We start from the raw sequence: 16,132 nt of genomic DNA on the forward strand, positions 1-16,132 counted from the left end.
TGAACAAAGATTGATTGTGTCACGGGCATTTATTTCTAATTGAAAAATTTGTAATACATACAAGTATACAACTAAAAAGAATGCGAAGTACAATTACATGTCAATTAGCAAGCGCTTAGCTTCAGCTTTTGGTGTCTGTTACCAAGAAATAAAGAATTAAACAATGTGGAAATAATAATTAAAATCTTTGTATACCATATTAACTTTATTGCAATATGAATTAACTAAAGCAATCAAGGATCATCAGTTCATGTTCTGATGATAACTTCACTAAGTAGCGTGAGTCGTAATTATAAACGGTATGGAGTTTTGGGACGCTGCATGGAACGCTTTTCGTTCTCAATCTCTATCAGGCTGTTGATTACAATATCTGCAGCAGTTGTTACAACATCTGCCATGTTCCTATAAAACCCAAAAGAAACCGCAAGTAAGGAAAGCTAGTAAGAAAATCAAAAGTGATCGACTGTTGAAGCATTTCCTGATGTACTTTTTCGTCTATACATCGTTGGCCTACCTATTACAGTGCTGCTGGCCTAATCTACATGTAAGTTGTCAATAGATGATTAGTTGTTTGATTACCAGTTCAGTTTTAGTTTTTAAAAACATAAAAACTGAAACCTAAAAGTCAATTTTGAAAACTTAAGAGTTGTTTGATACCCATTTCATTTTTTTGTTTTTCGTTTTAGTTTTCATTTTTTTTAAATTGAAAACTTATTTGGTAACTATTTTCAGTTTTCAATTCTCAAAATAAAAAAGAATAAAAACTAAAAAACAAAAGCCAAAATTTGAAAACTCAATAAAGTAGCTTCACTTTTTTATTTTTAGTTTTCATTTTTTATCTAAAAGTTAAAAATAGTAACCAAACGAGTTTTGAGTTTCCATTTTTTTTTTAAAAAAGTGAAAACAAAAGCTAAAAAACTTGTTTGGTAACAACTTTCAAGGCTGTTTAATAACCATTGTTTTTATTTTTTTGAAAACTGAAAACCTATTTGGAAACTACTTTCAATGTCCAATTTTTAAAAAAATTGAAACAAAAAACATAAAGCCAAATATTGAAAATTCAATAAAGTAATTTTCACTTTTTTGTTTATCATTTTTTTTTAAATTGAAAGTATTCGTACCAAATTGGTTTTTAGTTTTCAATTAAAAAAAGTGAAAATAAAAACTGAAAACGAGTTATCAAACGGCTCTTCAGTGAAAAAATGAAAATGAAAATTCAAAAATTGAAAACAATTTTCTTGAGTTGTAATATTTGGTTTTCAATTTTCAATTTTTATTTGTTTGAAACTGAAAGTAAATAACAAACGAGTTTTTTGTTTTGATGAAAAAAAAAAACTAAAAACCAAAAGCAAAATGGTTATATGGACCTATACGGCACAAATTAATTAATTTTTTTCAAAATATTATAAGTATTGCTGCTCTATATAAACCTAAAAGGAAAGAAAGAACATAGATTGACAAAAAATGAAAAAAGAATATAGATTCATCGATCTTACCCTTTTGACGAGCTGTATGTCAACCCTACGGTGTTCCTAGCCTCTTCAAGAGCCAACCTAAAACTTTGTAGCTTCTCCGGCGGACATTGCCCATTGTCCACGACACAAAGCTGAGAGGGCTTAATGTCACAGAATATAGGAATGACCTTCTTATTGGACTCCATGATTAGGGCCAGTTCATGAAGGCAAAAGTAGGAGTCACAATAATTAGGCGAAAACACAGCAACACCAACCTTACAACCCCTTATTGCGCCATCAATTTTATCAAACAGTTTATCTCCAGGTCTCATGGTCCTGTTATCTAAGAAAGGGCGCAAGTTGAGTAGAGAAAGATGGTCGTAAAGCAAAGAGACGATTGTTCTCTTCGTGTCGATTCCTCTATGGTTAAGAAACACATCGCAAGATTTCGTAGCCTGTTCGGCCAATTGGGTTTGCTTTTGGTAGCTGAAAAGATTGTGTTTCAAGCTAATGGCTGCTGAACGATGCATGGTTTTTTGTATGGAACCCTAGTTTTGTTTTTCTGCCTTGTTCTTTAATTAATTGTCTGTTGAATAATGAGACTTTTGGTGCATGCCAGATGTGCTTTGATTTGCACGGCTTTAAATAGAGCCTTGAAGCCTCTATTTTCCAAGTTATTTCTTTGAATGGAATGTGTTCCTGTTCAAAATTTGACCATCCCAGTTGAATTTTGGAAATAAACTAATGAAAACCCTTCAAACACGTTGAAGGTCCCTCTCTGTGTGAAGCTGCCTTCACTGTAATACACATATAACATGCATTGGGACAGCTCCTGGACAAATTTAAAAGTTAATGTTCTCTTTTTTCCACCAAATTAATGTTGAGGTCCAAACATAATATAAAATGCACGTGGGAAACTTATTCAGCGAATTTCATTGTCAGTTCTTTCTTGTTTGAAGTCTGCAGAAATTCAAAGTAAATTCTTGTTTTTATACTTCAATTCATATTAATATTACCATACAGGGAACAAACTACCATATTGCTTTATTGAAAGTTTTACAAACCATGAAAGGGTTTCTTTGACTGTTTGAACGATATACTTGGTCGCAAATTATAATAAGGTCTCCTCCTACGCACATATATTTAAATGCTAATAAGTTATTAATTCATTACAGCGATAATAACTTGTTTAGACTATTCTACAAAATTTCTCATAATCTAAATTGAAAATATGACTTTAACCTCTCAAATTCAATTTTTTTAATATTTAAAACCCGATATAATTTTTTTACTAAAACTAGGATCCACCTAATTGAATTCATTAATTACATATTACTTTACACATTTTATATTTTTTAGATGCCTAAAATACCCCTATTGAATATTTGATGTGCACAATTAATTCTATGCAGATTGTAAGGAGAGAGTTAATGATTTTGCAAAAAGAAAAATAAGACATTAATGTTAAAAAATTCATATATATATATATATATATATTTACAAAAAAAAAAAAAAACCTAATATATGTAATAACACATAAAAAAGTAATTTACCTACCATGTACAAAAATGTTATTTGATTCAAAATGTGTGTATATATATGTGTGCGTGTGTGTGTGTGTGTGTGTGTGTTTATGTATTTATATAATTAGACCATATTAATTTACCTACCTACTATTTGAAATGTTCGTTTTCAATTGCAAAATATTGTATACCAACAACAAAATATTGCATAAACTTAGGAATTGGATCATGCTTTTGATTTTATCTTTTACCTACAAACAAGCATATACATATTACTTTATATATTTTTACCAAAAAAACGTCCCTAATAGGCTGATATATGTAATAATACATGAAAAATAATTAACCTACCATGTATACAAAAATGTTATTTGATTCAAAACATATAATCTAGGTTTTCTCAAAAAAAAAATATATATATATATATATATAATCTAGGTGTAGTATATATATATATTTTTATATAATTGGAACAAATTAATTTACCTACCTACAAATTAATTTCCAATAATTTACCTACAAAAAATTATACCCTGTGTGTAATATAATATATTTTTTTCACCAATACATGGAGAATAATTTACCCATAACAAGAAGAAATATAATTTGATGTATTATATTGAAAAATATTATGTCATACCTATATTTATACAACAATAAAACGTGCCTAATATATGTAACAATACATGAAAAATAATTTACCTACAAGTTAGAGAAGTGTTATTTGATTCAAAATATATAACACGAATTTAGTATAATTTTTTTTAATAATTGGAACAAAGTAATTTACTTCCCAATTAAAGCTATATATATCACACAAAAAAGTAAATTTTTGGTATGATATGGATATAATTAATGCAATACAACAGTTTATATATTTTAATTTGGAATAAATTTAGGGATTTGGGAAAGTGGCATGGGTGTAAATAAATTGTATTAGTAGGTCAATAGTGTTCCGATGTGGCTGCAGATTTTAAATTTGGGCTTTTATTAGACGTTTATATGTAGATGGGTTTTTATCTAGGAATCATGAAATGTAAGGGACAAAATCTAAAGCACCCTAATCTAAATGCTTCATTGTTTAATAAGGAAAACTAATGAATAGGGCTTCAAATCTTTGAATTTTAATCAAAAACCATCCACTTGTTGTAGGCATAATCTACTTAAACAATTATGGAGGCCAGAAAGAGAGAGAGGGTGCGGGAGAGAGAAGAGAGAGATGTGTAATTGTGAGGTATGTTCTATTCCACCCCATTGTGCCTTTATTTATAGCAATAGGATAGGTAAAATCCTTACCCTTTTAGGATGATTACAACTCTTAATAGGTAATTAACCTCTAATAGGAATGTAAAGAGATATTCCTAGATCTACTAGGATTTACACAATCACATTCCTAATCTAATAGGACTACAACACTACCCCTTGAGTGTGTAAATACTCAAATAAATGGCGCATCAGGTCTTCAGCGATGAAGTAAGTACAATTGATGAAGTCGAATGCGAGTCTCAAATCAACGGAATAATGCATAAAAAGGTAAAACTCACAAAATCTTGCTATGGTAAAACCCAAGGTGGGATAAAAACCTAGACTAAGAAGAAAAGTGAGAAGTTACATTAAGTCAAAACTATACGTGTAACTTACATGGGGAAGTCAATAGTGTAACTTATACCGATCCCAAATTTTTTTTTTTTTTTTGGTTTTTTATTTCCCTTTTAAGTTTTTATTATTTGTGTTTTTCCATTTTCATAACACCATACTAATATGGATTTGGATCCTCTCCTGAGCAGAGGGTCTGAATCCTGCTGACCAAGCAACACGGACCGTTAGAAATCCAACGATTACAATTATTATAACTTTTAGAGGATCCTCTGTTTATAGCCATTGGATTTTGATCCAACGGTCCATGTTGATTGGTCAACAGGATCCGAACCCTCTGCTCAGGAGAGGATCCAAATCCTACTGATACATGCTCACACACAGTGGTGTGAATTTTTTTTTTTTTTTTTTTTCAAATTGAAGGAGAGAGGAAGGGAGTGGGAGAGAACATGAGAGTGGGAGTGAGGAGAGAGGGAGAGAGGTTTAATTTATTTTTTTTATTTTTTAAATAGAGATGTTAAAATCACCTGTAGGTGATGCTTAAACAAAAAATTGAAAATTTTTATTTTGTGAAATTACATTATTGTCCTTAACTTTTTTGTTGTGATAAAGGACTAAATAGTCTTTTCACCATTATTTGGTTAACAAATAGGGTTATATTGATATGTAGTTTAGATTATTATCTTTCCATTCCACAAAATGTACTTTTTGGTGAAAAATATTAAGAAATTATTATTAGCACTCCAAAATCTTATTTTGCTCTCCAAACTTTATATAATTAGAAAGAAAAATACACTTGTAAGGAGTGTAGAATTAAATTTTTAGAGTGCTAATAATAGTTTCCATATATTATAATTCAAATTTAAACACTCTAAGAACAACTATATAAAACCTAAAATCAAATATTTAAATCTAAACAAATAAGTTCAAATACTTGCACACTAGACTCACCTCTAACTGTGGTTTCAAGGTTGGCACCCCTCGCCTGCTCACAGTTGGTGGCTAGTGGGGTGCGATATAAAATCAACTCACACATACTTCTCAGCCATCCCTGAGTCCTCCACCAAGATAACATATTGAAATTTCTCATGGATTATAATTTTGTTTTGAATTGTTGCATTGGGAACTGCTTGACGCTAAAAACCGGGCCCACGTTGAATTACATTCAATCATGGAAATTGATTTTTTTCCAAAATTAAACCCAACTTTATTCGATGCTATTTTAATGCCTTCGAAATTATAGTTTCTATTTTTCATCATCATTCCTAGCCAAAAGCATGAAAGTTCTTTTCTTTTCTTTTTTTTGTAAAAAAATGATACGTGTCATTTAAAAAGGTGAAAAATCTAAATGTAAAGGTTAGTACAAATGTTGCTAGCACTCCCAATGACTGGAAACTGTGTAACAGTTTAGAAGCCAACATTTGAAAATCCTCAAAATATTATATTCCTTTTTGCCGAATATTGGAAGTTCACCATGAGTTGCAGTATCAGGCAGCAACAATTCTGAAGATTCTGCAAAAGTTCAATAACAAGCAATCGAAAATCCTAAGACATTCGATTTTTCTCCGTCAACTCCTTAGAGTCCATCATGAATCCCAATATTCGGCAAAAGTTAACCCGAAATTGAGTGTAATTTCAGTAGCTAACAACGGAAAATCCTCAAAATATTCTATTGCTTTCTAATTTCTAATTAATTGTTTTCGTTTTTGAATTCTTGTTACACAAGTTTGCAGTAATTAATTAATCAATCATTCTTCACTCTCAAGTCAAGTCCATTTAACTAGTCATCATGATATCAAATATCTCACACAATTAATTTTGAACTCAAATTAATGAAAATTTGTTAGGTTGTCAACATTGCATTTGATTCAATTATTTAGATATGTCCGTGCCCATCATGCTCACATGTATATACAGCTCGGTCAATGATAGGATTTTTAGTACTTACGTAAAGAATGTTAAAATCACACAAAATACTTGTAAGAGTACAAAGATGTTGTAGTATAGATGCTCATACAAGGTTGTTCTCCACAAGAACTATTTAAATAATTTATGTAAAACCAATTCCTAATTAACTACTTAAAACTAAAAATTGAAAAAGTGTTGTGGTCTATTTTTATCTGACAAAGGAATAGGGCCGGCGGCAAAGGGAGAGAGGGAATAGAGATGTGTGTTTGTAGAATTGTAGGGGAATGTGTGTTGTTATCCCTCCTACATTGTGCCTTTATTTATAGTAGTAAATGGAGAGAAGATATTCCTTCTTCTCCAAGTAATACAAGTTGTAATAGGAAAGGATAACTAGAATCAAATCTAATCTAGGATTTACACAATCATACTTAAACTAGGAATGTTGACAACACTCCCCCCTTGAGTGTGTCAGCATCATGCAGAAGTTGAGGAAGTCGACTCGTCGGCACTAATTCCAAGGAACAACGCTTATTCTCAATAAGGTAGGAACTTGCATAAGTAATAAGTCTCGCTAAAAAACCCTAAGGCTATGGCAAAAACCCGAGTAGGGACAAAATCCATAGTCCAAGGAAAAATTTATGAGAAATGCAAAGTCAAAAGAAACTTCTACAGGACGTCATCAGAGATATGACCAGCCCAAGGTGGGTGCCTCGTTAAAACCTAGTAAGGTAGCAAAAACCCATTGAGAAAAATGGTCCTAATCGTAGGGAAAAAGAGTACATTAAGATCAAGCAAGTATCTACAGGATACTCCCCCTGAGTTTGACATAATTCCAAAGAGAATTAGTAAAGTTACAACTCAGAAAGTTTACGTATACTAATTTCATGAACAAGCTTCTGAAACGTCGCCTTCGACAGTGATTTGGTGAAGAGGTCGGCCAGATTGTCTTGTGAACGGATTTGCGTGACTTCAATCTTCTGATGCTCTTGTTGTTGATTTGTAAAGAAAAACTTCGGCGCAATGCTCTTGGTGTTGTCTCCTTTGATGTAACCCTTCTTGAGCTGATCGATGCAAACTGCGTTGTCCTAAAAAATCATCATCGGGGCATTAACGGCAGGATGAAGATCGTAAGAGCTTCGAATATGGCCCACTATTGCTCTCAACCAAAAGCATTCCCGAGTTGCTTCATGTAAGGCGAGAATTTCAACATGGTTAGACGAAGTGGCAACTAAGGTCTGTTTAGTTGACCTCCAAGAGATTGCGGTGCCTCCAACGATAAAGACATAACCCGTTTGAGAACGCGCCTTATGCGGATCAAATAAGTATCCAGCGTCGACATAACCAACAAGGCGAAAATCAACCCGATGAGCATAAGGTGCGGCATCACTCGAGGATTCGTAGGGATAGAACAAGCCCAAATCCGTAGTACCCTTAAGGTAACAGAAGATGTCTTTCACGCCAGTCCAATGTCTGCATGTTGGTGCATTGCTGTATCTTGCCAAAAGATTAACAGTGAATGAGATGTCGGGTCTAGTGCATTGAGCTAAGTACAATAAAGCGCCTATCGCACTTAGATAAGGAACTTCAGGCTCTAAAATCTCTTCATCATCCTCTTTCAGACGGAAGGGATCTCGTTTTGCATCTAGCGTACGAACGACCATAGGAGTACTCAAAGACTTCGCTTTAACCTTATTAAAACGGCGCAACACTTTCTGGGTGTAGTTCGATTGATGTACTAGGACTCCATCCGAACAATGCTCTATCTCGAGACTGAGACAGTATCGAGTCTTACCTTTCATCTCAAATTCCGACTTTAGGTGCGAAGTAATTCTTGCGAGCTCTTCGGGAGTTCCGATGAGATTCATGTCATCGACATATACTACAACAATTGAAAATCCGGAAAGTGACTTCTTAATGAACACACAAAGGCATAGTTCGTTGTTCACATATCCCTGACTAGTCAAATACTCACTCAGATGGTTATACCACATTCTTCCGGATTGTTTCAAACCGTAGAGTGAACGCCTCAGCCGAATTGATAGCGTGTTCCGGGGTTTGAAAATATTTGAACCAGTCAATGTAAGTCCTTCGCTAACTTTCATATAAATTTCTGTATCAAGATCCCCATAGAGATACGCGGTTACTACGTCCATCAGCTGCATATCCAGTTTTTCGGAAACCACCAAACTGATAAGGTAGCGAAAAGTAATCACATCCATAACGGGTGAGTAAGTTTCGTCATAATTAATCCCAGGGCATTGTGAGAAACCTTGTGCTATAAGACGAGCTTTGTAACGCACAATCTTGTTCTTCTCATTACGCTTCCGAACGAAAACCCACTTGTAGCCAACGGGCTTCACATGTGGAGGAGTATGAACTACAGGTCCAAACACCTTACATTTTGCAAGTGAATCAAGTTCGACTTGGATTGCTTGTTTCCAGTTTGACCAATCAGTTCTACGTCGACATTCATCAACGGAACGCGGTTCAATGTCATCGCTCAACATGATCTCAGTAGCTACTGCAAATGCTAATGCATCATCGACAATCATCTCATTTCTACGCCACACATCATCTAAGCTAGTATAATAGACTTAAATCTCACGATTCTCGGGAGGATGATTCGTCTCTTCAAGGACACTTCCGTAATCTAGAATTTCCTCATGAGTTGGGTAGAATAAGTAAGCGATAGTCGGATTCACGGTAGGCTCTTCAGGACCTTGTGCCATGGTTTTCCTCTTCTGGGGGTGTGAATCCTTTGAACCAAGGGGTCTGCCACGCTTTTGTGTAGGGGCAAATGATTGGCTAGCCGCTAATATACGTGGATCACCAGAATTGGTGTCCCGGGCTTCCAAAAGGGTAGTCCGTCGTACATTTGGTACATCCATCTTTACAGGCGTATTCACAACTGTAATATATGATCTTGTCACGCGCACTAGATCGATGAAAGCATTTGGCATGCTCTGAGCTATGCTCTGGAGATCTAATATGCTCTGCACTTCAACTTCGGACTGAGCGGTGCGGGAATCTAAATGAGACAAAGTGGAAGTCGTCCACGATAATTCGCATCGTTCATTAGGAACGTTGATGTTCTTATCTCCCCTTAACGATGGGAAGACTGTCTCATAGAAGTGACAATCCGCGAAACGAGCGGTAAACAGATCGCCTGTCAAAGGTTCTAAGTAACGAATAATCGAAGGAGAATCATATCCTACATAGATTCCCATCCTTCGCTGAGGCCCCATTTTTGTACGTAAGGGCCGCGAGATCGGCACATATACTACATAACCAAAGACGCGCATATGCGATATGTTGGGTTCAAATCCGGTGACCAACTAAAAGGCACTAAATGGTTGTGTCACAACAGGCCTCAGGTGGACCAACTTTGTTACGTGCAATATTGCATGGCCCCAAGCAACGATCAGGAGCTTGATACGTATAACCAACGATCGAGCAATCATTTGTAAGCGCTTAATGAAAGCCTTTGCCAGGCCGTTCTGGGTGTGAACATGGGGTACAGGATGTTTAACTTCAACCTCAACCGACATGCAATAGTCATCAAAAGTTTTAGATGTGAATTCTCCAACATTAGCCAATCGAATAGATTTGATCGGATAATCAGGGTGGTGAGCCCTGAGCTTGATAACCTGAGCCAACAGTTTGGAGAATGCAGCGTTCTTTGTGGACAACAAGCACACGTGTGATCAACGTGTGGAAGCGTCAACCAAAACCATAAAATATCTAAATGGTCCGCAGGGACGTTAAATCGGTCCACAAATGTCCCCCTGAATTCGTTGTAGAAAAATGAGAGGATTCGAACGAATCTTGTCATAAGAAGGCTTAGTAATAAGCTTTCCCATATAACATGTTTGACATGCAATTTCATGGATCAAACCTAAGCTTCGGGTTAGTGGATGCCCGTGTGAAGATTTGAGGATACGGCGCATCGCTATTCGTCCAGGATGTCCCAAACGATCATGCCAAAGTGTAATTTCGTACGCGGTCCCTGTGGTAGGGCTGGCCACGTAGTGGCATTCTATGGGGCATATGGTCGTAGTATACAAACCACTCGGGATACGCTCCATCTTCTCGAGAATACGTTTCTGGCCATATTCATAAAAAGTTATGCACAGAAATTCAACTCCGTTTTCTACGTGGGTTTCAGCGTGGTAATTGTTATCTCTAATGTCCTTGAAACTGAGTAACGTTCTTCCGGAACGTGGAGAATAGAATGCCTCAGCAATGGTCAAGATTGTACCATTGGACAACATTATATGTGCCTTACCGTATCCTTCTATCAGGTTGGATGGGCCTGAGAGGGTTGTCAGATGTGCATTCTTAGGTATGAAGTTAGTGAAATAAATGCGTTACGCAAAACAGTGTCCGTGGTTGCACTATCTGCCAGACAACGAATTTTCTCACTAGTCATACCTAGAATGAAAAATTAATTTGAATCGGTCACATGCATAAAAGTTTATAAAAACAAGTATCAATTCAAAATAATTTCATTTATTCAAGGATTAAAACTTAATATCCAAAACAAATCGCCAACTAATAATTCAAAACATAAAGGAAAATTGTTCAAAATCAACTAAAAAACAAGGGGGGTTCGGCCACTAGGTGGAATTCGGCCCCAATGGTCTTATTTTAACTAAGAATAAGTCTATGTCTAAGATTCTAATCTTCCATAGGAGTGGTATCCTCCTGAAAGTCAGAAACCTCCATTTTTTTAGTCTCTGGTTCGTCTACTTGCATGAAGTTTGATTCAAACTTCTTACGACGAGAGTGATATTCATCTACAACCTTCTTGGGAGCTTAGCAAACACGGGACCAATGGTCCTTTGAACCATAGCGATAGCACATATCGTCATCCATGGTTTTGGATGCTTTGCCCTTATTCTTGAAGTGCAGGGCCTTGGGAGCGAGGTTTGGGCGCTTCTAGGCTTTGTTTCCTCTCTTGGATGGGCCTTGGCTCTGTTGACCTTTGTGGGATGGCTTATGGCCGCCCCTACCACGCCGCTTTTGGCGTGTTGGGTGCTGATTAGTGCTATAATGTGCTTCAGGCACAGCAGTAGCCCTAGTAGGTCGAGCTTGATGATTCTTCATCAACAGCTGGTTCTGCTTTTCAGCAAGAAGTAAAACAGAGATCAAATCCAAGAACTTATGAGCTCTATATTGTTGCTGCAGGATAATATTAGAAGCAGAGAAGGTCGAGTAGGTCTTCTCCAAGAGATCCTCTTTAGTCAAAGTTTCATTGCAAAACTTGAGAATTAATCGGATTCGACAAACTTCATAATTATATTCATTCACAGACTTAAAGTCTTGGAAGCGCAAGTGTTGCCAGTCGTGTCTTGCTTCAGGCAAGAATATGTCCTTTTGGTGATCGAAACGATCAGCCAAAACGACCCATAATGCACGTGGATCCTCCTCAGCAAGGTACTCAGTTTGTAGAGCGTCATGGATATGTCTTTGGATGAAGATCATAGCAGTGGCTTTTTCAGCTTCTCCAACAGGTTTATCTGTTGCTTCTTTAATAGCAGGACGCAAGTTCTTTGCAGTGAGGTGGAGCTTCACATCTTGAACCCACTTGAGGTAGTTCCTTCTAGAGACCTCTAAAGCAGTGAAGTCGAGTTTGTTGAAATTCGACATGTTCCTATCACAAAATAGATGGACAAGATGTGGTTAGTGTAATGGAGAAAAAAGCAATCCATTCACATAGGAGTAGAACATACAGGTTCTAATAGACATGTATTGGTTTAATTTTGCATGAAAAACTTCGGGTTTCATGGGTGATATGTTTAAGTGAAAACTTCAGGTTTTCAAACAAGGCGTGTTTAAAAGAAACTTCAGGTTTCAAAGTAATTATGAACTTCAGGTTCATGTATTCCTGCAGGCAAACACAAATATATATGCAAACAAATATGCAACAAGTATATGCAAGAAATATAACTTTTAGGTGTATAATTATAATTGAATGAATTTATTTGGACTTCGGGCCAAATTAAGATGTGGGGAAAATATGAAAAACCCAAATTATTTAAAAATAAATAAATAATGAAGTCTCGGGGCCTAAAAATATAGGCCAAGAACCCTCGGGTGGGTCATGAGTAAGCTTTAGGCTCACGGGGAGGGGAGCAAAAAGAAGTTGGCTGCCACGGCCAGACCCAAATTTTTTTTTTTTTTCTCACACAGGCTGCTTCAAGCAGGCCCAAAAGAAACCCAAAAAAATTGCTCTTTTTTTAGGGCTGGGCTGCTGCAGGCGAGCCCAGAAAACAAAAAAAAATTGTTTTGTTTTTTTTTTCACGGGCCAAGGAGCTAGAGCCCACTCGGGCTCGGGTGGATAGAAACCGAACAACCCAGCGGCGCTGGGTGTGCTTGGCCGGGGAAGAAAACCAGAAAAATTGGACGACGCCACTGCAGGTGGTCGTGTCGGGGTTGTAGGGGCTCGGAGTGAGTCACGGTTGTCATGGACAACCACAGAGATAAGAAAATCTCAACGTTTCAACAATTGTAAAACCCTAAAAAAATGAAATTGAATTTTCAAAAAAAATCGATGAGAATCCGATGAATCTCAATTCAATTTTAGATGTGGGACGACTTCTGGTCGTCGGCGACATGAACCAGAGGTTAAAAGCAATGGCTGCAGGCCACGCCGTGGTCAATGGGCACCATGAAAGGTGTCGGGTTTTAGTGGTTTTCTTGGGAATGGGACACCATGGGCGTCGGGTTCTTGGCTTTGCAGGTTGCATGCCTGGCAATGGGATAGGTTGGGCCATCGCAGGCTGCGGGCTTGGTGGCTTGCGGCCTTGCAAGATGCAAAGGCACGGGTTCGAACAGAACCCTAGATCCCAATTCCAATTTTTCTGTTTTTTCATTAATTCAATTATATGCATGAATAATTCAATTGTATATTTCAATGAATCACAGATGTAAATTGATGCATATGCAAATAATAGTTTCAATGCATGTACATATGTAAGATTCAATTCATGGCAAATATCAAATTCACATAATTGCAGCAATTTTGGTTATGAGGCATACACAATTTATGTAGAATCTAAAATAAGTTAAACGTAAAGTTGGGTCATGCATCATAGTGAATGTTCATGCTATCAGGGCTTGCAAAATATCGAGTAAAAAGCCGTTGTTTTGAAAGAACCTGATTGCGTGATGATATGGATGAACTGGTTTGATGCAGAAAAAAATTCTCCAACGTCAGATTCCTAAGCGCAGCGGTAGGAGCGTGCTGATAACGTGTTGTGGTCTATTTTTATCTGACAAAGGAATAGGGCCGGCGGCAGAGGGAGAGAGGGAATAGAGATGTGTGTTTGTAAAATTGTAAGGGAATGTGTGTTGTTATCCCTCCTACATTGTGCCTTTATTTATAGTAGTAAAGGGAGAGAAGATATTCCTTCTTCTCCAAGTAATACAAGTTGTAATAGGAAAGGATAACTAGAATCAAATCTAATCTAGGATTTACACAATCATACTTAAACTAGGAATGTTCACAACAAAAAGGAGATTTTGAATTTGGGTAATATTAAAATTTTAATTAAAAACAAATAGTAAATTCGCCCAAAATTAATACGATAAAAGAAAAGAGTTTTTAAATACTAATTTATAAAAGCACTAGGGTTCCGCCATCACCATAACAATCCTATATATTTTTTACCAATTACTTATGATCTACACATGCAATGTTGAAGGTTAGGTTTTCCTAATACATATTCTCCTCGTGATGTTCAAGTAAGAACGTATATCTAACATGCAATCCATTCATTAAGTTCTGCGAAAACACTCTGAAAAACCATGCAACCCCTAAGACGTGATAATCATCTTAAGTGAAATTACAATTATTACCACAAGAAGCAAAACCCAATTCTCCGGTGATATTCCGATCAAATTGCATCGAATTACTTTTCTAATGATCCTAATGATGATCAGTCATTAAGACAATTAGATAGTTTAAAATAGTGATTAATAATTCAAAGCATACATGCAATCAATCATAAGCAATTAAATAAAAATTACATATTCATGCTAAGGCTCAAGGCTTCGCCCTAGCAAAACGGATTAGTTATGCATATTCATAATTAAAATCATAGAAAATATTATTATGAACAAAATGATTGAAAACACCTTAAAGTAAAAGTCTAAAATTCTCCTAGAACCCTAGTCAATTTCCTATCTCCAAGTTGCATCAAAGAAGAAGTAGAAAAACTAGAGTCGACCAAAACCTTATATCGCTCTCCTAAACTCTGCGCTAATCCCTAATAAAAGTCTTTGGCTCCAACTAGGAAACCAAATAATAATAAAATATACTGGAAAATAAAGTCCTTTTTTTTTTTAAATATCGGAACATCCTAAAAAAATAAAGTCCTAATTAAGTTAGGAGAATCTGCAAGGGTATTGTCCAGCCACGTTTTAGCCTCAAATCTCCTCCAAATCCGGCCAATGACAACTTGTTTTAAATATCGGAACATTCTGAACACATCTCTAGAAGGGGCTGAATCCAAAATAGGTATCTTGAGCTCCAAAACTCGCAATTAAACCCAAAACGTCGCTTTTGCAGCATCACTCACTACTCTTTTATTCTATCGCCAGAAAATAACCACTTGGTGGAAAAATCTGATATTTTGATAGAATCAAGCTAAGCGACTCATGAACATCCTCCAACTGGAATTACTCCAAAATTCATCCATTTGATTACGTTTTACTCCAAAAGAAGTCAAAAGTTCTATATTGAAAATCCAATTCAAAGTATCAACATTCTTCCAAAATAATAACCAAAATAAACTAAGATTAGAGCAGAATATGTAAAATAATATTGACTCATAACCTTCAAAATAGTTCCACTTTTACATTATTTGGGATGATTTTGCTCCTAGTTTTTAATCACAAATTCAAGGCAGATGGAGCACAAGGTATACAAAGTTTTGTGACACTCAGAAGAAACATATGGATGAGAAGGCTGTAGGAAATGAAAGTTTTGTTTGTCCTCTGGTGGTGGTGGTGGTTAAGATTTCATATCAATGCTTAATCATAAAATACAAAATAAAGAGAAAGCAAGTGGACCCAGAAATGTTACTGTTTTCAAATGGGTGTTTGGTCATCACCGTCATAGATAAAATGTCTTAATGCATCCAGCTAATGTAAGGTAGATTGTTGTTTCACAATAGGACGTTATGTCTAAAAATATGACATAATATTGTATTTGCTTTATTCCCTAACATTTTATAAACCAGTGCTAGAAAGAGAAATTGTTTTTAGCTGGGGATTACTTTTGCTTACTTCTGATTATTGAAATTTTATCATAAAACTAATTGATAATATAAAAAGTAACACACTCCTTATTCAAGGATCATTTTTTCATCAATTTGAAATTAATTTACTACAGTACTCTAAATGCATAAAGACAATTTAGCACTTGCCAAACAATTAAATGCACAAAGAAAAACAAAACCAAAATAAAACTTTGGAATTCGAATTGCAGTTTCTTTACATCCAGTTACTCTTGGGAATTGGGATGCCATATACAACTTGGTGGGTACTCATAAATTATTTTTGAAAATCATCAAATGTGGCTTAAGTTTTGGAAGAAGCTAAACAAAATAATTAAAAAAATGCATAACAGAAAGGTGAGTGGTGATC

General features: G+C 35.7%; 1 protein-coding gene across 1 annotated transcript; it reads right to left on the reverse strand.

The window, feature by feature from the left end:
• LOC126616458 (TIR-only protein-like) lies at positions 1 to 2,057 on the reverse strand. Its single transcript, XM_050284513.1, has 2 exons — positions 1,497 to 2,057; positions 1 to 402 (listed from the first exon to the last, which is right to left on the reverse strand). Exons 1-2 carry the CDS (start codon positions 1,982 to 1,984, stop codon positions 291 to 293), a joined length of 600 nt encoding a protein of 199 aa, XP_050140470.1. The 5' UTR covers positions 1,985 to 2,057; the 3' UTR covers positions 1 to 290.
• Positions 2,058 to 16,132: the final 14,075 nt, after the last annotated feature.

The sequence above is a fragment of the Malus sylvestris genome, chromosome 3 (assembly GCF_916048215.2).
Source record: "Malus sylvestris chromosome 3, drMalSylv7.2, whole genome shotgun sequence".
NCBI classification, from domain to species: domain Eukaryota; kingdom Viridiplantae; phylum Streptophyta; class Magnoliopsida; order Rosales; family Rosaceae; genus Malus; species Malus sylvestris.

What these genes read in the sequence shown, in the direction of transcription:
- LOC126616458 (XM_050284513.1), bottom strand. Translation starts at nt 1,984, where the DNA reads ATGCATCGTTCAGCAGCCATTAGCTTGAAACACAATCTTTTCAGCTAC. An exon ending in ACATACAGCTCGTCAAAAGG is followed by an intron (nt 403 to 1,496) that starts GTAAGATCGATG and finishes TGGGTTTTATAG; the next exon opens with GAACATGGCAGATGTTGTAA.